A 26163-nucleotide genomic window follows, 5' to 3' on the forward strand; every position below is an offset into this window, starting at 1 on the left:
AGGGGGGGGGCGGGGGGGGGGGGACTTTGGTACTCAAGGAAGCAGAATGAAAGCACCTGCAAGGACCCTCACCTGGGCAGCATGCACCTGTCTCTGCCATTCCCAGAGGACACCTGCAGGAGGGCAGGGGCGCAGGGCAGCCTCGGGAGGGGTGAATGAGCTGATGGAGATTAGAAAGGTGATTCTGAGGCCACAGGGTGCAGTGGGGACAGCTGGGCAGGGGGGCCAGGTAGGAGGGCACTGTGGTGTCTTGGTGAGAACGAGGGGGTGGGAGGACAGAGACGAAGCACTGGAGTGAGCCCTGTCCCTGCTGGTGACCAAGGAGGGCCTCACGCTGGCACTGGGAACGTAAACAAATGTGGAGAGAGATTGCTTCCGAGGGGTCAGGATGAATCTGGCCCGAGTCCCTGCTTTGACTTCGTGTCACGCAGGACAAGACGTGTCTCTGTGTTGACCCGTTTTCCTGCTCTGTTAGATGGGACAGAATCATAGTAGCAAGCCTTGCTTAGCACATGAGGCCGGAAGACAGGGGAGCGGGCATGAAGGAGCTTTGATGCTTGTAGAGAACAGACGGAGGGATTGTCCACAGGAGCTGAGAAAAATTGTGTAGGAGGAAATGATGGAGGGGAGGAGGGAGGAGTCGGGAGAAGAGAGTCAAACCTCACCCAAGGTGTGTAGTTGTTCTCCAAGCACAATGTGCTTGACAAGAGCAAGTGACAGAGCCCGCCAGGAGGTGGCCGCTGACCTGGGCGGGAAGAGGCGAACATGGTTTTCTGCATGTGTTTGAGCCCAGGCCTTGATTGCCCTGCAACGCATGTAACTCACTCGAGGGGCAGCTGAGAGGAATGAGGTTCAGGAATGTTCTGACTTTGGGGGACGGAGGTGGGATAAAACGCATTCAACTACCTACAGCCGAATGCGGTGATAAGATACCCACTCAGAGCATTGGGAGATCAAGCTGGGAGGGTCTGGGAAGGCTCCTTGGAGGAGGTGACTTGTGTGCTGACCATGGGTGGGATCGGGAGAGTGACAGGGAGAGAGAAGCAGCTCAGTGCGGGGGGTGGCATGAAAGGCAGGACTTCAGGGCCCTTGGCCGGGGGGAGCCCAGCCATTCTTCTCTTGGATTCATCCCGAGGTGAGAATGGTGCTGAAGTCCAACCATGGTCCATCTCACTTCCTAACTTTTGGTTCTTGAAGGTGCGTGTCTTTCCACTGAGGGTCCCACCTGATGGGTCCCCATCCAGGAGTGGTCCAGCCATGGGCACCCATGGAAACAGATCCCAGGGCTGCCTGCCCTCCGTACCCCAGCCCCTGCGGGGAGTCTGATGAGCCGGGCTCTGCTCCAGGCCCTGCCCCGGCTGCTCGCCTGTTTACCACGTCGCTGCAGAGCAGATGGATGGCGCGGAGGCCACATTTTTCTCCCCGAGCAGCAGCGGGAGAATGAATCTCACCAAGTGTTGCCGACACCATCCTACCAGGTTCCACATCCATCGCGGACGGCCCGCTGACAGAGCACCGCACATCCCTCAGCCCGGCTCTGGGCCCGGGAGAGAGAGGAGACAAGATGAACACTTTGCATCTTTTGCTTCCTCGGCTCTTTCTCTCTCCCGAGATCCATCCGCTCCACTGGGTGGCCCGCGCTGCGCCTCGCGGCCAGGGCCTTGAGGAAGGAGATGCTCCAAGACAAGAGAGAAGGTGAGGCTGAGACCAGGGAGAGGTGAAGAGAATGTATTGATTCGAGTCAGCCGGGGTGGCTCAGTGGTTGAGCTTCGACCAGGAGGTCAGGGTTTGATTCCGGTCAAGGACGCATGCCCGGGTTGTGGGCTTGATCCCCAGTGGGGGGGCGGGGGGGTGCAGGAGGCATCCGATCAATGATTCTCTCTCATCATTGATGTTTATCTCTCCTCTCCCTTCCTCTCTGAAATCATTAAAAATCTATTTTAAAAAATATATATTGATTCGCATTTGGTAACCTTACTCCGTCTTAGAACTGACACGAAGGGCAGGCATTTCGCTGAATGCCCCAAGGCCACGCTGGCCTGGCATGAGGCAGCTGGGAAGGTGCCTGGAGACCTGGATTTGAATACCAGCTTCTTTATCAGTGAAAAGCCAGGAGTTGGACAAACCATTTCACTGCTCTCGGTCTTGTGTTCTTCCAAAATGGGAATGGATTCCTTCCAGTGCTGGTGATTGGGGATGTGCCAGGAATCTCAAGAGGTGATGCCAGCATCCCACCATTTATTGAGCACTTACTACGTGACCGAGACCAGATGCAAAAGAACATCTGTCCTTACAGGAACCTTGGGAAGAGGCCACCTTCAGCCCCATTGGACATACTGGGTAACGGAGTCAGGCAGTCACTGGCAGAACCAAGAGTCCAATCCAGCCCTGTCACTCCAACATCCTCTCTGGTCGCTAGGTGACCTGAGTCCCAGGGCACAGAGCCTCTCGGGCCTGGATTAGAGACTCTACTAGAGGAGTAAACGATCGAAGGGAGGGGTTTGGGACCTTTGAGAGGCATTTGGGAAGGCATGCCCATTCCTGGACTCAGGGACGCCCATAGCTCCCTTTCTCACCGGTCCCAGTCCTGCCTCGGCCCTCTGCCTTGTAGCCATCTTTCTGAGACCTAATCTCGGGCCCCTCTGTGTCTCCACTGGTGCTCTCTGGCCTCGGGGCCCACGCCAAGCTCCCGGCGCTGCCTCCCGTGCCTTCCTAGCGGCTCACAGAGCTGGGAGTGTCCAACACCCAGGCCCTCTCTCTCAGCTCTGGGTCTTTGCTGGATCTGGGTTTCCTCCTTTGCCAGCATGAGGTCTCCTTATCCTGTTTCCAGAAGATACTTTTGACCTTCCTACTGCCCTTTCTATCTATTTAGCCATTAGGGTTCCTTCCCCAACCCTCATCCCTGCGAAAGCCATCAGGTGAGGAGGCTGAGATGTGGGGGATACAGTGTTGCATACAAGGTCCCTCGTGGAGACTTCCCTCCAGTTGGGGGACAGACAGAACCCTAACTGCACGCGGGGTCAGGTGGTAGCAGTGCTGGGAAGGACTCTGCGCCAGCAGCAGGGGTAGGGAGAGCCTGAGGGTTGCTATTTTGGGTAGAGGGGTCAGAGAAGGCCCCCCCCCTGAGGAGGGGACAGCTGAGCAGAGGTTGATCCCTGTTAAGGTCATGGAGCAATTCTTCAGGAGGTGAGTTTTCACAAAACTGACTTCAGGGGCAGTAGTGTTGTCTGGCTCTGGGAGGGGAGCGGCAGAAGACAGCTTTCCGGTGGCCTGGCCCAGTCCGAGCGTCTTTTGGAACATATGGGACGCCGTCAAGACCACAGCCCAGCCAGGAGGCTCCGACCAAGGAAAGAGCATTTGTGGGTGAGGCAGGTCCTGCTGGGCCATGTCCTGCCCTGGAAGGGGTGCTTCTGCCCTCGGAGACACGGGAGGATCCTGGGGGGTCCCAGCTCTCACCATGGGCACCTCGCTGCTCTCTCACCCTGGTGGCCCCGACTGTCGAAAGTCATCCGTCCAGAGGGGCCCAGGCTGGGGTGCCTGGAGCACCCCGATCCCGGTGCACAGCCCAGTCAGGGGACTGAGACGAAGGCCTGGAAGAGGCGAGGAATGGGAGGATGAGCAGGAGCTGGGGGCAGTTGGCCAGCCAGCTCTGAGCTCACCAGCCTGAGAAAGGAGCCCAGAGAAAGGCCAGTGGGAGATCTGCTGTGAAGCTGGCCTTTCTCTGCCCCCTGCAGAGATGCATATGGATGCTGATGGCCCACAGCAAGCCTTTGAGCTCTGTGCCAGGTTGAGGAGGGGCACAGTGTTCCGTGTGGCCTGCAGACTGCTCCCTGGCCTGCCTTGGCCCAGGGCCTGCTTTGGGGAGCTGAGTGTCCCTGGCCTTCTAGGAGCTGCCCTCAAAGCATGGCTATCCCCTATGAGGTCACCTGAACCAAGAATATTGATTTCCTGCACCCCTCCTCACCCAGCACACACAAGAGATTCTGTGGAGGCCTTCCAAGTTTAGGGAAATGCCAAAGAATATCAGTAAAGGGTCTGTCTTGGAGAATGCCTTAAAGGCAGGTGTCATGCTACCAGCGTGAGGTCAGATCTTTACGGGGTTGTCACACAAGCTGCTTGGACCGCTCCTGCCCCAAATGAGGAAAACATCAAAACCTGTCTTTTGGAGACTGCCAACCTCCCCTCAAAATTGTTGAAGGACCCCAGAGAGGTGACTCCATCTAAGAGGGAAGGCTCCATCGAAACACCAAGCTGAAAAAAAGAAAAAGATTCGGAGAATCAAATGGAGAAGCAGACCAGCTCTCCATGTCACATCACTTCAGGAAACTCATCCTTCCTTAGAGAACCGTAAAATAATAGCTAGCATTTACTAGGGTGAGTCGTGGGCCAGACATTTTCAGTTATTCACAGGCAAGAACTCATTAAGTCCTCAGAAGAACCCTGTGCGGTAGGTGTTATTTATCCCCATGTCCTAGGCAGGGAACTGAGTTTAGGGAGAAATCAGTTCTGCTGCCTTCCGTGGCGCCCTCTCCTTCCAACCAGCCTCAGCAGGCTCCTCTTCCGGGAGAGAGGTGTTAATCTCTCCAGGATCTCTGTCCCTTTCCTCCCAGAAGTCTTCTTGGTTTCCATGCAAACACTATCAGCCCAAGCGGCCGGCGGGGCTCAGTGGTTGAGCGTTGACCTATGAACCAGGAGGTCACGGTTCCATTCCGTTCCATTCCTGGTCAGGGCACATGCCCGGGTTACGGGCTTATTCCCCAGTAGGGGGCGTGCAGGAGGCAGCTGGTCAATGATTCTCTCTCATCATTGATGTTTCTATCTTTCTCTCCCTCTTCCTTCCTCTCTGAAATCAATAAAAATATATGTTTTGTTTTTTAAGAATGTCAACTCAAGAACCAGGGCCCACCTCTGGGATGAGGACTTCCTGCCCCAGGTTCTGCCTCACCAGGCACGGGGCCCAAAATAAATCATTTCATTAGAGTTAATGACATAGCCCTTTTCACTGCAGAGTGTTTCCAAACAGAGGATCCTCTAGTCAGCTCTAATGAGCAGATAGGAATCTTTGTAATTAACTTGGCCATGGCTTGCATGTAAATGGGTAGGTATTCTTCTGAGTGACTGTTTATTTGTTGTTTGAAGTAGGGACTCACTGTGCCCCTGACCACCCCTCTCTCCAGCAAGCTCCCACCCAGTCAGCCACTCTGCAGGTGACTTACGCAGATGGGCAGCCGGTGCCTCTGCAGAGCCCCTGGGAACACCAGAGCCAGAGTGCCACCTGCCTTTACTCCAGCCCCTCTCTGGTAGGCCCACCCGTCCCTCACTCACAGCTCTGGACCCGCCTCCTCAATCCCTGAGACCTCCACCTTCCCTCCTGGTGGGTGGAGGGGCTGAGGGCTCTGCCCCACACTGTGGTCAGGCAGTAGCTTCCTCAGGTTATTACTGCATTGGAGGAGGAAGGCTCCAACTGCTGGTGTGCATGTGTGTGTGTGCCCCTGTGTGTACATGTGTGCCTGTAGGGAGTGTATGTGTGTATGCATGCATGCACATGCATATGTGTGTAGGAGGGCCGTCTGTAGCTGCCTGCAGTGTGAATGAGCAGGGTGCTCAGAGAGTGGGCATTGAGGACGCGTGCTCTGTGTGTGTCGGGAATGTGTGCAGGTGCTCTGTGCTTGCCCTGCTGCCCACAGAGCCCGGTCCCTCATCGGTTGACAAAGGCGGCACTTTCATCACCGGGCGCGTTGGGTGCCTTGTTGGGTGTGTTCCTGGAGGAGGGTTTGCTGGGGTGGAGGTCACCCTGTGGCCCTGGCATCTCCGGAAAGTTCCTGGAAATGCTGCAGCAGCTGGCGTTCTCTGCTTCCCCTCCTCCTCTCTCCCCTCCCTGGGGGCTGCGGTCCCTGCCCAGTGGGTAACCACAGACCAGCCATCCCCTGGGCCTGCCCCTTCCCTGGATCTAGCCATCCCACGGGGGGTCTGGAGTCTGGAACGGAGCCTGGAAAGGGCGGGGAACAGGCTGCGGAAGGAGGCCCCGTGGGCAGGAGTGTGGGAGGGAGGAGTCCCTGAACGGAGTCCCAGCTCCTGTTGGCGCTGATGAACCGCATCCCACCAGGGAAGGAGGGCTCTGCTCGCTGCCTCGTGGAGGGTGGGGTGTATGTGTCTGTGTAGGCAGAGAGTAAGTAAGAGGGCCGGGCAGAGAGAAGGGAGGCAAGAGGGACCCTTCACCCACCACTTCCCACCATCTGCAACCCTCTCGCCACCCTTCTCTTTTGATCGGTCAGGAGGGGTCTGCAGGCGGAGTCCACTTTCAGCGCAAGGAGGAGGCTGCAGAACTTGCTACGGGCCCTGCCCGCTCTTCCTGTGGGACAAGCTACAGGGAACAGCCCCAGCGCCCCTGCCTGCGAGTCTCAGGAAGGCTAATGGGAACTTCCATCACGGGAGAGGAAGGCAGGGCAGGGGGGAGGGTGGTGCCCCCTGAAGGAAGGCCGGGGCTGTCTGAGCTCACACAGGCAGGCAGCGGCAGAACTGGGGCTCCAGGCGGCGGGGCCCGCTCCTCGGGGGTCCTGCAGCTGCAGGTGCACAGGGCTGGGAGTGCCACAAGGGGCTGAGGCCCACTCTGCGTCCCAGCCCCGCTCAGGAAAGGGGTTGCCAGGCAGCAGGACGCCTATGCTTGGATCCACCAGCGGGAGGTCACCACTGGGCTGCCGGCCAGGACACAGGTCAGTCTGGGGTGTGCACTAAGGCCACAATCCTCCAGACCCCTGGTCTCGCAGAGGAGGGCTAGAGACTCATGCCGGGCCACACTGTGAGTGGCAGTGCCAAGGGGACTGGAAGCCAAGCCCCTGTGCCCAGTCCAGGCTGCCCGGCTGTGCGACAGGCTCCTCTATATTCCTGAGAAGTGAAAAGGGTTGGGACCCCTCTCGGGCCTCTCCCAAACCTGGACAACAGCAGCGGTCTCCCCGGCAGCTCGGGGCTTCTCTGGGGTCACCTGAGGGAGGGTCACCTCCTCCCCTCCCCCCAAACCCCTCCTCTCCGCCAGGATCAGTCCATCCCACCTCCTAATCCTCACGTAGTTATTTCTGACTTCCCAGCCGTCTGCAGACCCCCTGCTCCTCCCACAACCTTCCTCCAGGCTGCCTTTCTGGATTAACTGCCCGGCTTCCACGTTTACTTTATTTCCACTGCTCTGTGGGCTAAGTGCGTGCGTAGGTCACTGTGCCCTCCTGGGCACCTGTTTGCATGTGTCTCTGACGGATGATTCATTCCTTCAGGGTGTGAACAGCTCCCTCATCAAACTGAGTGGTGGTTTCCCCCTCAGACTGGGAGCTGCTGTAGGGCAGGGCCGGTTCCTCTTCCATCAGATGGGGACCTCCCCATGGGCAGGGCGCTGGCAACTTGAATCTTAAGCTCCATCTTAGCCCTGAGACTCGCTGCCGCTCTGGCACTGAGTGATGGGGAGTTATCATTCCCATCTCCCCTTCGCACCTTCACTGTGCTCCCACCACCCCCCAACACGGAGAATCCCCAACTCCTGGGAACGGCTGCCCAGGGTGGCATGAAGTCAAGAATGGCAGAGCTGGCAGAGCTTGGAGGAATCTTACCCTCGCCTCTCACCCCACAGCACCCATCTCTCTAGGGGGTGGAGGGTGGAGGGTGGAGGGCGGGAGGTGTGAACTGGCAGGGCCGGGTGGTGCCCAGGGCTTCACACCTTGAGACCTGAGAACCATCATGTCTGAAGGCACTAAAGGGACCATCTGGCCCCTGGAATCTGGTGTAGGAGCTTGACTTGTTCCAGACATAGGCAGGGCCGGCCTCATGGCCAGGTGACCAGGCAAGGACAGAGTGAGACCTCCCACCAAGCCCCTGCACTCCCACTTGGTACTCTTGCCATTGCGTCAGAATAATTCTCTGAACTCCAGATCCCCACCAGGGAAGGCAGTGTGAAGATGAGGAAATTGGAGCCAAGGTAACCTGGGTTTGAACCCTGGCTCTGCTATTTAAATGTGCTGTGTGGCATGAGATAAGTCATGTAACTGCTCTGAGCCCCAGTTTTGTCATCTGTGAAATGGGTGTAATAATAGCACCCACCTTACTTGGGTACCCTAAAGAATCAATGACCTGATGGATCTAAAGTGATTATTAGAGTGTCATGGGCTCTCAGAACAGGTGAGTGATTGTTATTTCATACCCCTACTTCCTTGGTCAGATTAATGGCAAGGATCTGATCAACACTGAGCAGGCTACTGTGGCAGGAGTGTGGGCATAGGGATGGCCTCAGCTTCCCAGTGTCTCTTGCGACTGAAGGAGCAACCAGTGTCCCAAGGGAGAGCACAGGTGCTGGTTCATACCCGCCCCCCTTCAGTGGGCATCTCTGCTTGTGCTACCAGCTCTCCTTCCAAGCCCAGCTCAGCACCTTGTTCAGGAAAGCCCTGTGGTCCTCTGCTTGAAGGCGTGACTAAGAGAGGGTTGGGTGACTGGCTTTGGAGACACTTAGCTGGGGATGGAGCTCCCAGGAGGGGAGGGAGCACAGTCCATCTAACACTGGCAGAGAGGCCTTAGGGCTTGTGGTATTCCACCTGCCCCCAAACACTGACCACGAATTAAATCTTAAGTGGGGGTCCCCATCACTGAGGGCATCAAGTCTTTAGAGACCCCCTCCCTGCCCCTCCCATCTCCGGATCTCTCCAACCTCATCCCCTTTCAATCGTCAATGGGGCTTCAGGATGCAGCAGAGAGAGGGTAGGCTGGTAGCTGCCTCCCGGGTCACGGCTAAGCTGGAGACCACGGGCACCGGGCACGCTCCCTGCCCTTTCTGTGCTCCCGACTTCTCATCTGTAAGACGGGAGTAGTGATGCCTCTCTCTCTCTCTCTCTCTCTCTCTCTCTCTCTCTCTCTCTCTCTCTCCCTCGGCGCTCCTTAGCGATACAGGTGCTGAAACAGCGGGGCCTCTCCAGGGCAGTCAGTGGACACGCCTCGTCGCGGTGACTTGCATGTTTGTAAGAAGCGGCAACGAGCGTCCAGAGCTGGGATGCGCTGGCGGAAGGTCCCACTGCAAAGGCACAGTCAGATCCCGGGGGCCCCTGCCCCCAGCTTAGGAACTGTCGTCACTGCCAGGGGGTTTCCTTCTCTGGCCCATTCAGTGTATTTTCTCCACTTGGCTCCCTGAGCAGACGCCTTCTCTCCAGGGGGCAGATCAGAGGTGCTTGTCCATTATCTGTTGAAGACGGGCATGGGGGTGCGTCCAGGGCTGGCATGGGGAGGCTGGCCGTGTGGGGCTGGTGCAGGCTCACGGCCGCTTGTCCGCATCTCCAGCTCTGCCTTCGCCTGCCTGGCTGTCTGAGGAGGCTCATTTTACCAGCAAGCTGATTCATGGGCCTGGTTCCCGGTGCTCCCAGAGCAGCTCTCTGTCAATAACTATTCTTTATAAGGTCCCTCGATTCGTTTTCGGGGTTGAAGACAAATTTTTAAAGAGGAGTTCAGGGCCAGGGCCATTCCAGAGGGGCTGTTAACTTAATGTCCTGCCGAGTGCCTCCACGCCGGCTCCCTCCTGAACTGCGTGGGGCCAGGCCTTGGCCGTTTCCAGCAATTGCCTCTGAGCCCTGGCATCTGGGCAGGGAGTGAGGCATGACGAGAAGGGGACACAAATCACGGGTCGGGCAGCGGGCCCCGTCGCTAGGTTGGCTGTGGAACTTCCGGCCAGTGGTACCCTCTCTGGGTCCTCATGTCCCTGAGTGTGACGCCTGGATGCGGACAGATACCATCATGATGGCGTCCACTGTCTCCCCTGGAGGGGCCTGGTCCCCCAGGTTCATTGGGAAGGTCTCTGCCAGGCAGCAGCTCAGGTCTCCTCCCTGTCGTCCCCCTGGGGGATCAGCAGTTGGCAAAGTCTGCAGCTGAAAACCAGCCACACACCAGGTCTCCATTCCCGCGGCACTGGCCCTCCTCCTTCCTGCTGCAGCGTCTTCCTAACAGGGCCCCTCGTCCTTTCCTTCCTTCCTTCCTTCCTTCCTCCCTTCCTTCCTTCCTTCCTTCCTTCCTTCCTTCCTTCCTTCCTTCCTTCCTTCCTTCCTTCCTTCCTTCCTTCCTTCCTTCCCCCAGGGAGAGGGAGATGATCTGAACCTCGGGTCTGAGCCTGACTCCCAAATCTATGCTAACACCCCCCTCCTCCCCTGCACACATACACTCCCTCTGGCCTCCATGCCTTTGACGGATGTGCTCATATTTCCCTATCCCCAGGGTCTCCTGCTCCAGGCAGGGGGCAAGCACGTGCGGAGACAGGGAAGCGAGAGAAAGCACGCAGCGTCAGGTCTGCAGCCTCTGGGCCTGCACGCCCACCCTCCTCCCTTCCTGGGATGTCCTTGGCCCCGTCCTCAGCAAATCCGGTTTGAAAATGTCTCCTTCTCTCCGCTGTCCCCCACCAACCCAGGGCAAAGCCACCACGGAGAGCATTCATCGTCCCAGTTGGCCATGGTCGGCTGACTTGCCCATCTTCCCCGCAGAGCTGGGGCTCCTCCCATGCTCCCCGGAAGGGCCTAGCACATAGTAGGAGCTTTCTGTGTTCCATAAACAAATGGAACCGTGTTCCAACTTTAGCACCAGCACCCCCTCCCATGCGCACACACCCAGGCTAGAATATTCCCTCTTCCTTGACTCGCACCTATGCCCCATCTCTCTCTAATTGTGACCTTCCGCACTGATCACGTGGTAAGATGGCAGGGTATAGAAAATCCCCAAATGCAGAACAGTGAGAAAGCCATCCATAGTTTTTGTTTGGACTTTAGTCAGCAAACATTTGTTGAACACTTGCCGATTCTAGGCACCGTGGGTTAAGGGGGCCCTTTAAGGGTTGACTGTCGGGGTTATTTGAGTAGCAGGTGTCTGGTGCTCTGGGAACTCGAGGACAGTACTTCTGCCCTGGGTTCTGCCCTGGCCATGGCTTTCCTGTAGCTTCCTCGTGCCACTGAGCTATACCCATTCCCTGTTGCCAGTCCATCTCGGGCAGAGCTGGCCCATCTCCAGTCTTCCTTCAGGGCCGCACCTTCCCTGAAAAGTCAACCTGAAGGTGGCAAACTCCATGTCTTGTCTGTGCCAGGAGCTTTGCTGCCGCCGGGCGCCGTGCAGGGAGCTTAGATACCCAATCCTCACGGTGCCCCCAGGGCTGCCCCTGCTGAGGAGCAGAGGCCTGTGGGAGGCAGGCGTCCTTCCCAGGTGCTAGGCCAGGTGCCAGTGCAGCCTGTCCCGCCCCTGGTCCGTTCTGCCAGATGCTGGTTGCTATGCCTCCTCCCCTCTCCAAGGTGGTTGCTGAGCCACCTCTCCAGGCTGTTGGAGGCTGGCCAGGCTCCCCCTCAGGTCAGGCGCCCCTGTGCCCCCAGGGGCTGCTGCCTGTGCCTGAGAGCGGTCTCCCAGGGCCAGCCAAGGGCCCTGTGGGAAGGGCATACCCTGAACAGCCTTGGCTCTCTCCAGCCTGGCTCCTGCCATGGAGACCACCAAGCTTTCCCCATCAACCCATGGAGAAGGGAGGCCTCCCTGAGAGGCGGGGATAGGGATGGGGATGGGGATGGGGATGGGAGGAGCCTCCTCTGAGGGGAGGGCTGAAGGCTGTGGAAGAAATGGGCCAGCACCGAGGTCCATGAGCCCTGGATGCTGGAGGGGAAGAACGGGACGGCCGCGGGGCTCAGCCGTGTTTCTCTCTCATGTCATTTACTGTGCCCACGTGTGCATGTGTGTACATGTGTGTGTGGGGTGAGTGTGCATGCGTGCACATAAAGCAGAGACACGGAGCCAGCCACCATGCACTGTCTGTTCTCTGGGAGCTGCTGCCCCCACCTCCAATCTGGTCGCCTCCATTTATTTAAGAAAAAACCGGACACAGTGGTGGTAGAACCCGAGAGAAAAGTGGCTGTGAGATGGGGTAGGGAGACGCCCGCTCCCTCGGCCTTGCCCATCCCCAGCTCCTTCACAGCTTCCTCGGTGGGTGCCCCCCTCCATTCCCACCGGATTCCATTTCCTGGGGGGATGGGTGGTCGCCCCTGCAGAGCAGGGAGGAGAGGCCAGCAGAGCTGGGGGGGCTAAGGCGGAGTGCTGGCCTGGCTATGGGGCAGGCCTCCCTGGGCCCACCCAGACCACGGTGCTCTGGGCTGTGGCTTGGCCAGGGGTGGGCTGAGGACCCCTCCCCCTTTCGACCACTTCTATAGCCCTTGGGGGCAGAGGAGGGAGTCCTGGGCTCCTAGGAAGGTGCCTGGCTTGGCCACAGACCCCTCTGGGGTCTGCTCCCAGGTCCTAGGAAGGGACTGGCAGGTCCCAGAAAGCCAGAAGATGCACGTGTCCCCCATCCTCCCCAAAGTTTTGTCCACAGCAAGATCCTCGGCAGGGCAGGCAGCTGCTGCCTCCCCGCCCTGCAGGACAGAAATCCCTGAATAGTGGTTTGAGAAAAGTCTTTGTGCAGCTTGTGACACAAGACCCCACAGAACCCCCAGCACAGGGGGGACCCCGGGGACGTGGGAGGCAGGGGCGGCTCACAGAGCGGGCCCACCTGGCCTCGCTCCTGGGCCAGGCTGTCTCGGATGGGAGGAGGTTTGGAAAAGGCAGGAGGGCTGGGCTTGCCTCCTCCTAGCGAGCTCCCAAAGGGGCCCTCCACCTGCGGCAGCAGAGAGGGAACCGTGTGAGGCAGCTGGGGGGCCGGTGAGGGAGGCGGCGCCTGCAGAGAGTAAAGCTGCAGGGGCCGGGCCTTTAACATCCACGTCCGCTGCCAGCAGCCCGGGCGAGCAGGGGCCCTGGCCGTGTCCCACACAGAGCCCACCCCCCGGGGGACGGCGCCTCTACGCCATCTCTTTGTTTCTGCGCATGTAGTTTGGGGGTGCAGCAGGCCGCGTGGTGCTTGCCACATCCGGGCAGCCCCAACCCAGGTCCTCTTCGTCGTCCTCCTCCTCCTCGCCGGCGGGCACCGAGTCATAGGCCAGCTCCTCCGTGGGCAGCGTGGTGAAGGTGGTGAACTTGACCCGCTTGCGCTTGGATGTGGGCGAGCTGGCGGGGTCCTCGGCCTGGTCCCGGGCCGAGCCGCCCGAGGAGCCATCGCCCCGCCCGTGCACCTGACTCTGGACACTGGTCTGCGAGCTGCCGCTGCTGTGGTGGTCGCCGTGGCAGCAGGCGGGCACGGTCTCCAGCGGGTTGCCGGCCGGTGGCGACAGCTCCCCCTGTGCCCGCAGCGGCTGCCCGTTGCCCAGGAACACCCAGTGGTGGGAGTGGTCCGTGCTGGTCTGGCCCTCGGGCGGGATGCGCTTGTGCCGGTAGCGCAGCACGAAGACCACGCAGTTAATGAGGAAGACGAGGATGGCGAGGCAGAAGACGCCCAGCAGCGCGTACATGCCGATCTCCAGGTCCGTCAGCCCCCGCTGGGGGCTCGTGGGCTGCAGCAGCAGATCTTCTGTGGGTGGCACCGCTGGGCTGGTGGTGACCGGCCCCGGAGCCTCGGGTGGGGACATCCCCGTGCCCGGGGGGCCGGCTCCCCGAGCTTCGTCTTCGCCCCCACCTGGCCCCGGTTGGCTGGGGCCTGGGTAGTCGTAGGTGGGGTCCTCCTCCTCCCGCCCAAAGTGCACCCGCAGGCCCACGGGGGTCGTAGCCAGGACGCTCTTGCGCTTGGTCTTCTGGCAGCTCTCAGCGATGGTGAGCTCCGCGCGGAGCAGCAGCCCTGCCCCTTCCGCCTCAGCCACCACCAGCGGGAAGGCCCGGTCCTGGGTCACCGTAGCCACCCGCTCATCCAGGCTGCTCACCAGCAGCCCATAGTCCCGGGGGCTGTAGAGGGAGAGTGGAGCTGTGGTGCCGTCACTGTAGGAGAGCCAGAGGCTCAGGAGGGCTTCCTGGAGGAGGAGGAGGAGAAGGCGAGAGGAGTCAGAGGCTGGTCCTGGCTGGCTTCCCTGTTGGACGAGCTTTGTGAGGGCAGAGACCCGGGTGTCTGGCTCCCGGCTGGACTCCCAGGGCTGGATGTGCCTGGCAGGTGGCAGGTGCTCAGGAATGACTGACTGGGAGGCTGGGAAGAAGGTCCAGGGCACATGGTGGCCACCCGCTGCCTTGAGAATTCCTCTGCCCACCTCACCGTTCTCCCCTTGATGAGCTAAAGGTAAGTTCTGCCTTGGGTCTCACCCAAGTCCCTTTTGTTGCAGCACTTAGCCCACTTCTCCATGCCTGCCCCTGGGATCACCCCCATCAGACACTTGGAGATTGAGAACACACGCCCAACCCCAGTCTCCCCTGTTGGTTACACTGGTCTCCCTGCAGATGAGAAGGCAGGGCCCAGAGAGAAGGGATTGGCCTGGGGTCAGGGAGGGAGTGGAGGCAGACGGCTTCTGGCTCCTGACTCCTGGCTTGGTGCTCAACACCCGCCTTCTCATTCCCTGGGCTTCTGCCTGTCACCTTTCCACCTTTGCCTGCAGCCAGGGTCCTGGCATTTCGGGGGGTGGGGTGGGCTGTAGCTTGGGCTCCAGAAATAGGTAAGTGTAATTCCTGGGGTACAGGCAGAGGTGATGGGTCCTCTGAGAATCTGGGAGGGGGAACCCTTAGCAGGAAGACCTCAGGTGGCAGGTGCAGAAAGCGAGACCTTGGCCAGACTCCCTGTGCAGACGGCAGTGGGGTGGGGTGGAGCAGGCACACAGGGCATGGAGGGTAGAGAGATCTTCCATTGCCTAACGCCCTAATTTTGGGGCACTCGCGGCACAATGGCAAGCCAGAGCCCGCAAGCCCTCCTTCTACACTCCAAGCCCCAGGCTGGTAGGCGGGGCACCCAGTTACCTGCTTGAGGAAGCTGAGGGTTTGCTGGGCGGCGGCGGTGGCCAGGATGGTGTGGCTGCTCCCGGGACTTGGCCGTAGGGAGAGGGCGAGGCTGGCCACCACCTGGGCCTGCAGCTGTGTGATGCTGACCTTCTCCTCTGTCACGGTCAGCAGCGTCTCCCCGAGCACAGACTCCGTCAGTGGGGACACCACCTGAGGCAGAGAGGGGCAGGAGTGGGCGAAGGCCAGGAAAGCAGGGCCCCAGGATCACCCATCAGGGGGAGTCCCGGTGCCATCGGAAGAGAGGTACAGGGGGTGGGGCAGGCTGGGAGGCTCTGCCTTACGTTTTCACCTGGGAAGCTTGCAGGAACACAGATGAGAGAGATGGGCGGATGTAAAGGAAAACAATAGGCCCGCACAGTGAGAAAGAGCAACTGATATTCCAACCTCAATGTGAGGGAGACGAAAGGGAGTGGTGGGGACTGTGGCCAACGGGAGAACTCACGCTCATGGAAAGGGGACACCAGTACTGACTCTAGCAGCGTATTCCCAGGTGGGAAGGCAGGCCCCGTGTTGCCAGATTTATATTTTGTAAAACCAGAAATCTGGTTTTCTAAACAATGGGAAGCTTTCTAATTTTCAAATGTAGGATCAATTGTTTGTACGAGCAGATTCCAGGCCATGGGTCACTGCTCACCATCTCCCAGGTGGAGGATTTCTACTCGGGCAAATATCAAGGTCAGAGTTGATTTCCTAGCTCCTGAACTCCCTCTCTGGGCCTCTAGCTGCCTGAGCCCGCACCTGCTCTCAGGGACCATGCGGGGATGCGAGGTTGATAGTCCTGGTCAGGTGTGGAGGGAGACCCTTCACCACGGTGAAGCTAAAGGACCTTGGCCTCTGATGGTGGAACATCAGGCAGAGGCGCAGGCAGGGAAGAAAGTGTGTTTTGGGGGCCGAGGCCCTGGAATTCCTTTCCTAAGAACGTCTGCATCCTCTGCCCACAGGCAAACAGGGCTCCTGGCACTGCCCTTGTGCCTACCTTGAAGGGGGTGGTGCCCGGCTCCAGGCCTGCCAGCGTGCTGCTGTCTACCAGGCGTGCCACTCGGGGGTCACCCACCCGCATGAAGTCGCTGACCAGGTCGGTGACCTCCACCAGCCAGTCCGGGCCCAGCATGGTGACCACCTGGTCGGTGCCCTCGGACGAGGTCGTGTGGAACTGGGTGAAGACCTGCAGAGTGGCGTGCTGGTACTGCAGGGTGCAGCCGCGGCTGCTGCTCTGCCGCCGCTCCTCCTCCTCCTCGTCCTCGTCCTCGCTCTCCCGGGCTGACCTGGGTGGGGGCACAGGATCAGTGACCTGCACAAGCCCCTCCCTCCCCTGGCCCTGCTAGCCGTTCCCCGGCTCCCGTGGATGGCAGTGTGCAAATAGCGAGCCATGTCCCTGGCTCACTCCTGTTCCTGACAAGGGAGGAGCTGGGAGGCCCAGGCTCTTCCCTCCTAAAAAGGCACCTTCTTGGCCCTCCCTGGTCTCTCTGCCTCCACTTGGCTTCCCCCACGCCTGCGAAAAGCTGGCATCAAACCCTAACGAGTGCGACCTCTTTTCAGCGCTGAGCGTGAGCCTGGCCCTGCTCTCAGCTCTGAGCTGGAGCAAAGGCGATCCCTTTACGGAGTGCCAGGAGCCGGGCTGGCTCGTCCTACGCTGTGTGGCAAACAGAACTTGTAAGTGCTCAACCTGGATGTTTAGCTGAGATTCGCAAGCCAAGTGTTGAAGGGGCGGCTTGGGTTTCTCTTGCTGCTCATAGAGAAATGCAAACAGGAGAGAGAAAAACTGAGGGAAGAACTGGTGAGCAAACGGGACCCGGGACGTGATGGTCTGGGGAATGCTCCGCCTACTCAGAATTACCCACAATGCAAACAGCGAGAGAGTCACCGTGTGGCTACTGCTTTGCTAGTGCTTAGAAGAATCAAGCACTAGAATATTCATCCACACAGAGGGTGCTTTTACCTGTTAACAAATCCAATCCTCACCACAGTCCTGTGAGGTAAGTGTTAATGTGCCCATTTTACAGATGAGGAAACCGAGGCATGGAGAGGTTATGTGCATAGCCCGTGGTTGGCCAGCCAAAGAGCAGAGGTCAGTTCTCAAACTGGTTGTCTGGCTTCAGAGTTTACTGCGTCCTCACTACTCAAAGCAGCATCAGCATCACCCAGGAGCTGGTCCAAAATACATGTGCAACGGACAGGATCTGCAGGTGAGCCGTGTGCTCGTTCAAGTTCGAGAGGCTCTGGTCCACCCGGCCTTGCTTTCCCAAATCCTGCAGAACTGAACTGAGCCCAAGTCTCACTCGGCCGCCTGCTCCTCTCCCTAGCCCTGCCCCTCCTCCTCTTTCCTGCTGGCTTTTCTCTCTAGCAGCCATGGTGGGTGAGTTGGGTGCGCTGAGTGCAGACGTCCATGCCCTGCAGTTGGGTACTCAGGTGTGTGAGCCTGCCCTCCAGAGAGGGGACCCAGTGTGAGTTAGTGTGTGCCCAGCTGATGTGCCTACAAGTGTGCCTCGGCGTGCCCAGGCTGGGACACGTGTGTATAGCCGTGGGTGCTCCTGTGTTACTGTGTCTGCTCCATTTTGTCTGCTGTTGGACTGGTCTCTCACCCTGTTCCCCAGACAACTCCTTTCCACTCATCCTTTTAGACTTGGCTCAAGAGTCACCTCTTCCAGGAAGCCTGCTTTGACTTTTCCCAGAGGGAGAGGTGGTTCTCTCCTTTGTGCTACTCAATTCCCTGCTTCCTGCATCTGCTGTGCTCTGTGGCATATACATGATGGCTTCCCTGGTGGACCCAGAACTTGGCTGAGTAAGGCACTGGCCGCATTCATCTCGCATCTCAAGCACCCACCACTGGCACACAGTAGCTGCTCAGTAAAAGTTTGCTGAGTGCATAACCAGCCCCAGACTGTGTACATCGAGACCCTTAGGCACACATGCAGATCAGACCGTGTGCCAGGGCTGTGTCACCCGCGAGTGTCCCGAGTATCTGCCGTGTGTGGAGGGGCTGTACCTCCGGTCGGGGAGGATGGGTACCCTCCAGCCCTTCACTTGGCTGAGGCGGGCGTCCGAGAGCTCGATGTGCAGGGGCAGCTTGGGGACCCAGACTGTCATTTCCAGGGGGGCACTGAGGACGTCGTAGCGGAAGGTGACCCTGGCATTCATGGACCCGCGAGACTCCTTTCCGCTAACAAACACGTAGTCACAGCTGCTGGATACCTGGGGAGGGGAGGGAGGTTGGTTGGCATGTCTTGCCCTACAGGTCATCCTGCGGGACAGTGCAAGGAACTGCAGTCTGACAAGCAGGGCCAGAGGCTGTTGGAGAGAGAAAGTACCGGTCACGTGAGGCTGAAGGGGAGGGGGTGGGGGGAGAAGGCACCTCCTCATTTAATCCCTCGGGGAGGTGTCAGCTTCTGTGTCCCCGCCTCCGTCCTGTGTTCCCAGAGACCATCTCTCAGGGGCTACTGTGGGAGGTGGATGCAAATGCCTTCACAAGGGGCAGCTTCTGGGCACCAGATCACACCTCGGAGGAGGCTTCAGGCTGAGTGTCCTCGGGACTGGCTCTCCTCCCTGTGTGACCACCTGGGCAGGTGCTGGCAGGTACAGTCCTTCAACTGCACCAAAGTGCAGCCTGTCCTGAGCAGGACACAGGTGCTGCACTGAGCCAGGAGGAGGTCAAGTGGGGGGTGGGGGTGAAGGGCAGGACTTGGCTCCTCTGGGGCCCCCCTGGAGCAGCAGTCCCAGGAAAACGGGCTCTCATTAATGTCAGGCGAGGGGGCTGCTCCAGCCTGGAGAGGGAGTGAGGGAAGGAGAGAGGAAAAATCAGGACCAGGGGACCTCAAGCCCAGACCGGCGGATGACTGCCACCACGGGCTGCAGCTTTTGCAAGTGCATTGCCCATCTGGATACCAACGTGCATCTTAGAGCTTCCCCGGATGGGCACAGGCCTGCTGAACACCTCCGGGGGGCGGAGACCTGTGCCCACTCACAAAGGTGTCGCCGCCAGCCCTTCAGGACAGATGCGGATGGGTGTACGTGTTACATGTGCCCACACACACACCTGGACTGAACACCGTGTGCAGTGTATTTAGGTGCTCCAGCTGGTGCGTGCCCGTGGGTGCACATCCTCAAGTTTGGATGCAGCCTGTGGGCTGATCACACCCTGAAGGCTCTGGTGTGTGTGTGTGGCGGGGGGGTGTGGGGGGGGGGGAGCCGGGAGGTGCTGGGCTGGGGCTCATTTGTGGAGATGAGCCCGGGGCGTCCCAAACTCCTGCTCGCTCTCTTAACCGTCTCAGAGGGGCGGGAGCGGGGAGTGGGACCGCAGCCCTGCCAGCAATGCTCATTTCCCACTTCGGGAGGCAGAGCATCCCATCTGAAGGCTGGCAAATTCCACTTAGAATATTGGCAAACTCCAACCCGAGTGTATTTCATTGAGAACAGAAACAAGTTCCATTTAGAATCTTCGCTAATTCCCTTTGGTGCCTCAGCCATCACGACTTTGTTCTGGTCCCTCTGGGGCCGGGGTGGGGGTGTCTGGGCAGCAGAGAAAGGTGCGGGGCTCTTGGGAGCAGGCCCATTCTTCCTGTGCCAGCTGCCAGCCGTGGAGGGCCCCGTGGGCCTGGCCAAGGCTTCTACTCCCAGGAGGTGACGGGGGTGGGGGACCACGCCATCTGCTCTAGCTCACTTGGAAGGACTTCTTCTTGGATGGGGGATAGCCAAGGTGAGCTCCAGGCTCCCAGACCTGGAGGGACCCCGGGCAGAGTTTGGAGAGAGACCGTGCACTCCAGGTTAGCCCCAGGGAGCCAGAGGGAGCCCACCCCCATCCCTCTCCTCCAGCTCTCCTTCAAGCTGGAAGATTGACAAGAACAGGGAACAGATTCCGGAGTCAAACTGCTGGCTGGACACCCTCCTGCATTACTGCTCGCTCTACTGCCTCTGACCACTATCCAAGGCCAGGGGAAGGGGCAAATCTGGAGGCCCTCCTGGGGAGGTGGCAACTGGGCCATTTGAGTCCGATCAATACCCTTTTTGCTAGGCCATGGAGGACCCAGGGCGGGGCGGGAGGAAGTCTCAGGGGAGGAGCTCAGGAAGGGGCCTTTGGGAGTTGGAGGAGGTTGGGCTGTGTGCCCAGAGGGGTCCTTCCTTGTACAACCCTCACTCCTGGCCTAACTCACATGCTTCTGGAAGCTTCCTCCCTGTGCTGGGTCTCCTCCACTTGGAGCCAGCATCCAGGTTCAGAGCATGTCTCTGAGGCGCCCACCCCCTGCCCCCTCGTTGCCTTGCCCAGTGTCTGCCACACACCAGGGGCTCCAGAACCACTTGCCAGATTAGATTGACTTCAAGTTGTCAATACTGCCTTCTCCCCATGGTCTGCAGGCAGTCTCTTCCCCATTCCTACAGGCAGCCCTCCAGGGCTGGCAGGGCAGTGCCCAGGGCTTTCCCTCGCCTCACTCAGGCTGAATGAGGGATGCCCACAGCTCTTTCCCACTCCTGTTCCCAATTCCAAGTCTTCTTGCCTGCCGAGGGAACCTACACGGGACGTGAACGCCCCGCTGGCTTGGGGCTCCCCTCCCCTCGAAGGTCTAAGGCCTTCTTCCCAGGGGCCCCACCTCCAGGAAGCTCACCTTGATGATGTCCTCATTGTCAGACTCACATTCCACCAAGGCAGAGACATCTAGGACGAGGCCGGTCACTTCGATGGCAATGACCTTGACAGGGATGGCCACCGTCCGGCCAGTCAGGATGGCCGTGTTGATGATCTCTGTGTCCTGTGGGGAAGAGAGGAGGGTGGGGCTCTGCTGAGCCAGGTGCTTGTAGATCCCTCCTCTACCAGGACACACCAGCCAAGGCCCCAGCTCCTGACTGCCTCCACTTGTCATGTGTGCACCCTTCCATGGGGACACCTGCGCACATGTGCAGGGAGGTGCGTCCACCCAGCCTCGCACCTCAGATGCTCAGCTCGCTTGGTCTTCTGCAGTAGCTCCTATGGTCTACCTCCCTCCGCTGCCGAAAAACAACCATTCCCAGTGCCTCCCATCTTCTCTCCACGCCTTCCATGCTCCCCAAGACTCGCCGAGGAAAGCCCAACGCATTTGCCTGGCCATTCAAGGTGCTCCTGGCTGACCCCGGCCCATCATTCCAGCCTTATCACCCCAATGCCCTCTTCCTAAACCCGTTGCTCCCTTGGACCAACCACTCACATTCCCACCACTGCACCTTCTGTAGGCATGGTCCCCTGACTAAAGCACCCTCCTCATCTTCTCTGATTGTCTGAGCCCTTCCCCCACACGGCCTTCAAGGTTCAACAGGCCACCTCCTCCAGGAAACATCCCCCGAGTGGTCCCTCTATGGGTGACTTCTCCCTCAGTCCCCCTCAGCATTTGCTGTCCTACTCCAGCACCAGGCGGAGTGCTGCCTGCCTCCTGTGGTGTGTGCGTACACACACACACACACACACACACACACGTTTACATGGTTCAGGAGACAATCACACACGCAGACACTGGCTCACATGCACATGTGCACTGACCTATACGCACACTGAGCCGTGCACATTCCCATCACACATGCATCCACGATGGACACGCATCCACTGGCCCGGTCCCCTGCCCTCTCACCATGGCCAGGGGCAGGATGGCTTGCACATCCCTCTGGATGACCGTCAGCTCGGTGACTGCCCGCTCCAGGTCGGCCAGAGCGCCATGGCCGCGGTAGTCGATGTGCCACATGATCCTCCGCTTGACCGACTGGCTGGTGAAGTTCTCCATCTCAAAGTCCAGCTGCAGGATCTCCAGGGGCCCCTGGCCCTCCCTGCCAGGGCAGGAAGGAAGGAGAGCCAGAGAGGAAGGGCTGGGAGCGGCTCCGGAGCTCTGGAACCCCAGCCCCTCTCGGCAGCCTGGCCCCTGAGGTCCTCCAAGCCTCCTCCAGCCACCCGAGGTGCCCCACCTGGACTCAGAGCCCCCATAGACGAAGCCCAGCCCTTCCACAAGCCTGGCCTCCTCCACCAAGGACTCCCCTACCCCCCAGGGGCCTGTCCTGCAGAAAGGTGGGCAGAGGCGCCACCTCAGCTCACCACGGGGGCAGCGGTGAGCCCTGGGCCCAGGCCACATCCACGGTGGCCGTTGAGTGCTTTGCCCCAGTCAGCAGCTCCGAGGTCACGTGCCACTGGCCACTCCGTGACTTGGTGCCTAAGAGGGTCACGCCCTTCTTGGCCTTCACCCTGGGACAAAGAGGGAGGAAGGAGGAGGAGAGAGTCAGTCTGGGGCCCAACGACTGCCTGCCTGGTCACGGCCCCTAGGCTGGGGCTGGTTGCAGGGGGAGCAGGTGAATCAGTCACCCTGGGCCCCAGACTCAAAGCCCAGACTAATCAGGGGAGTATGGTATCACGTAGCTACAACCCCTGACCCTCAGTGGAAGCTGCAGTCAGCTCTGCCCGATCTCTGCTAAGCCTTTCCCTACCGCTCCTTACAGGCCTTAGCGACAGGGGCCTCGCTGCTTCTGCACACACCCCATTCCATTTTCAGGGAGCCCCTAAGGACCAGAACCCCTTCCCTAGGTTTAGCGGGAATATGACAACTATGGGTTCTGCCGGGGCAAGAGAGAACAACGCTGCTCTTCAGAAAGCTGGGAAGGTGAGCAGGTTTCTGAGCTTTCTTTCCTCTGGGCCTGACATCACTAGTTCCTCTAATCGCTGCTTTTCCCAGAGTTTCAAGTCACTCGTATACCAGCCACGCCCCTCGAGACACTGAACATATATGGTGTAGAGTCCCATACTACCTACAATACTTCAGCTGTGCTCTAATGAATGCCGACTGAAGTAGAATGGTCATCACCTCCCTAATTCTGCATGCGCTATTCCTATTAATGCAGCCCAAGATCTCTGGTGTCTGACTTAACTCCTCTTCACATTCAGGTATTAATCACTGAGTCAGGTATGATCCTTTCCCGAAATATTTGAGCGTTAAGTTCACTCAGGAGAGGGGGCGAGACTTAAGGAAGTCAGAAGCTAATGGTCATGTTTCAGGTCCTATTGCTTGGCGGAGAAGTGGATGTTTTGGTGGGGCCTTTCCTATGAATCATCCAACGTGGCTCAAACCACGGATGCCTACTGTGAGCCATCTTCATGTTTTGTGGGAATGTGATTCTATTTAAGGCATTTCTGAATGGTGAGCCGTATCCTCCTCAGGCTACAGAAAGAGCTAGATCTCCTGAAGCTTTCTCCTGACTCTAGGACTGGACAAATGTCCCAACACACACACACACACACACACACACACACTCCTGCTCATCCTTTGGCTCCCAGCAAGGAGCTGCTCTCTGATCTCCATTTCTCCGCTTTGGCCTCAGTCTCTTCATCTGTGAAATGGGAGGTTTGCGCCAGCTAATGTCTAAGGCCCTTCCAGCCCCAGTTCTCTCCTTTTGGACGTCCATGCTTGGGAAAATGGACATTTCTCCTTTACCTGGATGTCATTTCTGTGAGATATGGAGACAGGGCGGGGATTTCTGTCGCCACTAGACAGATGAGACCACTGAGGCTCAAATAAGTGACATGTCTTCCTGAGGTCGACTGAGTGAAAAGTGGAAGAGCTGGGATTAGGAAGCTGGACAGGCAGGCTGGGTGAGGCCCTACAGAGGGAAGCCAGACCCTGACCCATGAGCACCTACCTGAGTGTGAAATGCTCCACGCTGGGGCGGGAGGGGGAGGAGGAGTTGGGGGCCAGGTAGAGGAGGATGCTGAGCACTTCCCCCGGCTTGAGGGGCCGGTCGGGCAGGCGGATCATCAGGTTGCTGTCCAGCCTGTGCTCCTGCAGAGTCCTCCTGGGGGGCGGGCGGAACAGGCTGATGCTCCCTATGCGCAGCAGCGGGTGCTGGGTAGGGCTCTCCGCCCGGGCCCCCACTCCGGCCCCAGCCCCACGCCGGGTGCCCCCACAGCCCCCCGAGGCATCTGGCGCATGGAGAGTGTAGTACAGCTCAGCCTGCTGGCTCTCCCCTGCCAACTCGGGCTCCAGCCCCTCCGGAGACTTGCGTCGGGCGGTGGGCGGTGCGGCCGGGGCAGGGGGCCCGAACCAGGCCAGGGGCAGCTCCGCCCGCACAAGACAGGTGGCCAGGGCCCCGCTGAGGCGGCAGGAGCTCTTGACCTCCCGGGCGTCTCGGAAGGCATGCAGGCGGACACAGGGCAGCCGCTCGGTGACGCCGAAGTCGTCCCAGTCCCGGCCAGCTACGTAGAACAGCACCTGGGCCACGGGCTGTGAGGCGGGCACACGGGCGCGGACGATGAAGGCTCGCACCTTCCAGTTGACCGTGAGGCGCTCGGGGATGTCCAGGGTGCTGGACGGCTGCAGGAGCTCGCGGGCCACCACCTGGCTGGTGCTGAAGGGCCCCAGGGAGACGTTGAGGACGGGCAGCTCCTTGGTCTGGAACACCACGAAGGGCTCCGAGCGCTGCAGGGAGCCGTTGGCCGGCGCGGGCGGCAGGGGCCTCGCCTCCCGCAGGAAGAAGGCCAGCCGCGTGTGGGACAGCCGGTAGCTGATCGGCAGCACCGGGCTGGCCTGGGGCCCCGGCGGGCTGGGGCTGGCTGGGTGGGAGCGGCCGGAGGCTGGGGACAGACAGAAGAAAGACCCCACGGTGGTCAGGAGAGGCTGTACTCGGACCCCAGGACACCCCGGTCGGCCACTCTCACGCGGGGCCATCCACTCCACAGGGGGGCAGCCCAGCCTGGCTCTAGGTCCTGGGGGGGGCCAGGGCCAGGTTGCCCAGGCTCTGAGCCTGGCCCCACCTTTGCAGGTATGTTCACTCCCTCACTGAGCTGCCCCCCCTGGCCTGGTGCGGGCTTCATTTCTTTATCTGTCATGTGGGGGTAAAGTTAATTCCCGCGCAAAGCGTCTCGGAGCTTGAAAGAGGTTCCATCCCCCTGCATCCTCCTCTGTGAAAGGAGGATAACGTTTTCTTGCCTCGAGGTGCCACTATGAGGTCTTACTAAGTCGTGTGCACGAGGGCGGAGTGCGGTGCTGAGGAAGTGTGAGCTCGCACCATTATCACCTCGCCCAGGGCTCAACAGCATTAGCTTATTTCATCCTCAGATCAATCCTCTGAGCAAATCTGATTACAATCTCCATTGACTGAACCAGTTTTCCATCAATAACTTCTCTTTTTCAAAAGCCTATTTTTACATCTCACAGATAAAGGTGCAAGACGCTTAAGTAACTTATCCCCAAGCCTGGGGCCACCTGACCCTCCAACCCAAGCCCCTAACTGGCCCAGCTGCCTCAGATGGTGCGGGTTCCCCGGGACCTCATATGTCCCCCGTACTCCATACACCTCCACACCCTAGGGATACAGGGAATTCGATCCTCAGTCTCCAAACCCAAATGTCAGTTTGACCTCTCCCTCCTCTCAGTCCCCTCCCCTCATCCTCGCAGGAGCCGCCAGGTTCCAGCAATTCCACCTCTGAACTCGCTGGTATGTCCCAGGCTGCCCCCTGTCTTCCACGCCCAGACCCCTGCCCCAGTCTGGCTTCACTCCTGTTGCTATGACAACATGACACCGTCTGAGTCTCCCCTTTCTCCAGCTCACCCCCTCCCTGGCCTCCCCTCCCGTATACAGCAGCCAGAGTGATCGGTTCCTCTCGACCACAGATCGGACCCTGTCGGCCCCTCACTCCCAGCTCACCCGCTGGACACGGTCACAGAGCAGGAAGGACCACGATGGGGAGGTTTGAGGTTTCAGAACCAGTTCTGGGTCTTCCCAAGGGCCCCTGAGTCACATTCCTCCCCTGTGAAACTGGGTAATAATAGCAATGCTGTCTCACAGGGTGTTGTATTGTCATTGGTTTGGTTTTTTGAGAATCAAATAAGAAAGTGCTCTACAAATTGTACCACACAATGCAACTGCATGTAAGTATCATTAAATGGTCTCTCCTCCTGCTTCCCAAATAAAATCCAGACTGTGATGGTGGCATTCAGGGCCCTCTAGAACGTGGTTCCAGGGTCCCCTTCCCCCAAGAATCCTCCTCCCAAGCCCCACTGCCAACATAACTAGACAACTCCTGGCGTTAGCACTGCTGATGCTGCCTTCTCTCCCCTCCTTTGCTCATGCTGTGCCCTCTGGGTCGAATTCTTTCCTTTCCTCTCTGCACACATCCACATCTGAGTCTCCCTCCAAAGTCACCTCCTCCACGAAGCCCTCCAAGATGCATGCTCAATTTCTGCAAAAGCCCTAGGACAGTTGTTCTAAGAGGAGTGGTGCCTGGTCTCAGTGTGCCTTCTGAGCAGCGCCCTTAGGACCAGCTGGGGACACTGCTGGGCTCTGGGCAGCCCATGCTTTTACTACCAGATTGCTCCCTCCATTCCCAGAACTCTGTTCCCAGGCCAC

General features: G+C 59.2%; 1 protein-coding gene across 2 annotated transcripts in view; it reads right to left on the reverse strand.

Moving 5' to 3' along the window:
• Positions 1–11787: 11787 nt before the first annotated feature.
• The window catches only part of TMEM132E (transmembrane protein 132E), a 50813-nt gene continuing 36437 nt past the window's right edge, over positions 11788–26163 (reverse strand). The window contains exons 2-9 of one of the 2 annotated variants that reach the window (XM_070393260.1): positions 23458–24388; positions 21866–22012; positions 21411–21603; positions 20418–20561; positions 17807–18012; positions 15797–16085; positions 14779–14970; positions 11788–13850 (exon numbers count right to left, since the gene is read on the reverse strand). In XM_070393260.1, the coding sequence (XP_070249361.1) occupies positions 12813–13850; positions 14779–14970; positions 15797–16085; positions 17807–18012; positions 20418–20561; positions 21411–21603; positions 21866–22012; positions 23458–24388 (3140 nt within the window). In that variant the 3' untranslated portion in view covers positions 11788–12812. Of the gene's footprint in view, positions 13851–14778; positions 14971–15796; positions 16086–17806; positions 18013–20417; positions 20562–21410; positions 21604–21865; positions 22013–23457; positions 24483–26163 lie in introns of those variants that run through there. The other variant, XM_070393259.1, reaches the window with a different exon arrangement.

The sequence above is a fragment of the Myotis yumanensis genome, unplaced genomic scaffold (genome assembly GCF_028538775.1).
Source record: "Myotis yumanensis isolate MYYU_CA2020_CCGP unplaced genomic scaffold, mMyoYum1.0.hap1 SCAF_16, whole genome shotgun sequence".
Taxonomy (NCBI): domain Eukaryota; kingdom Metazoa; phylum Chordata; class Mammalia; order Chiroptera; family Vespertilionidae; genus Myotis; species Myotis yumanensis.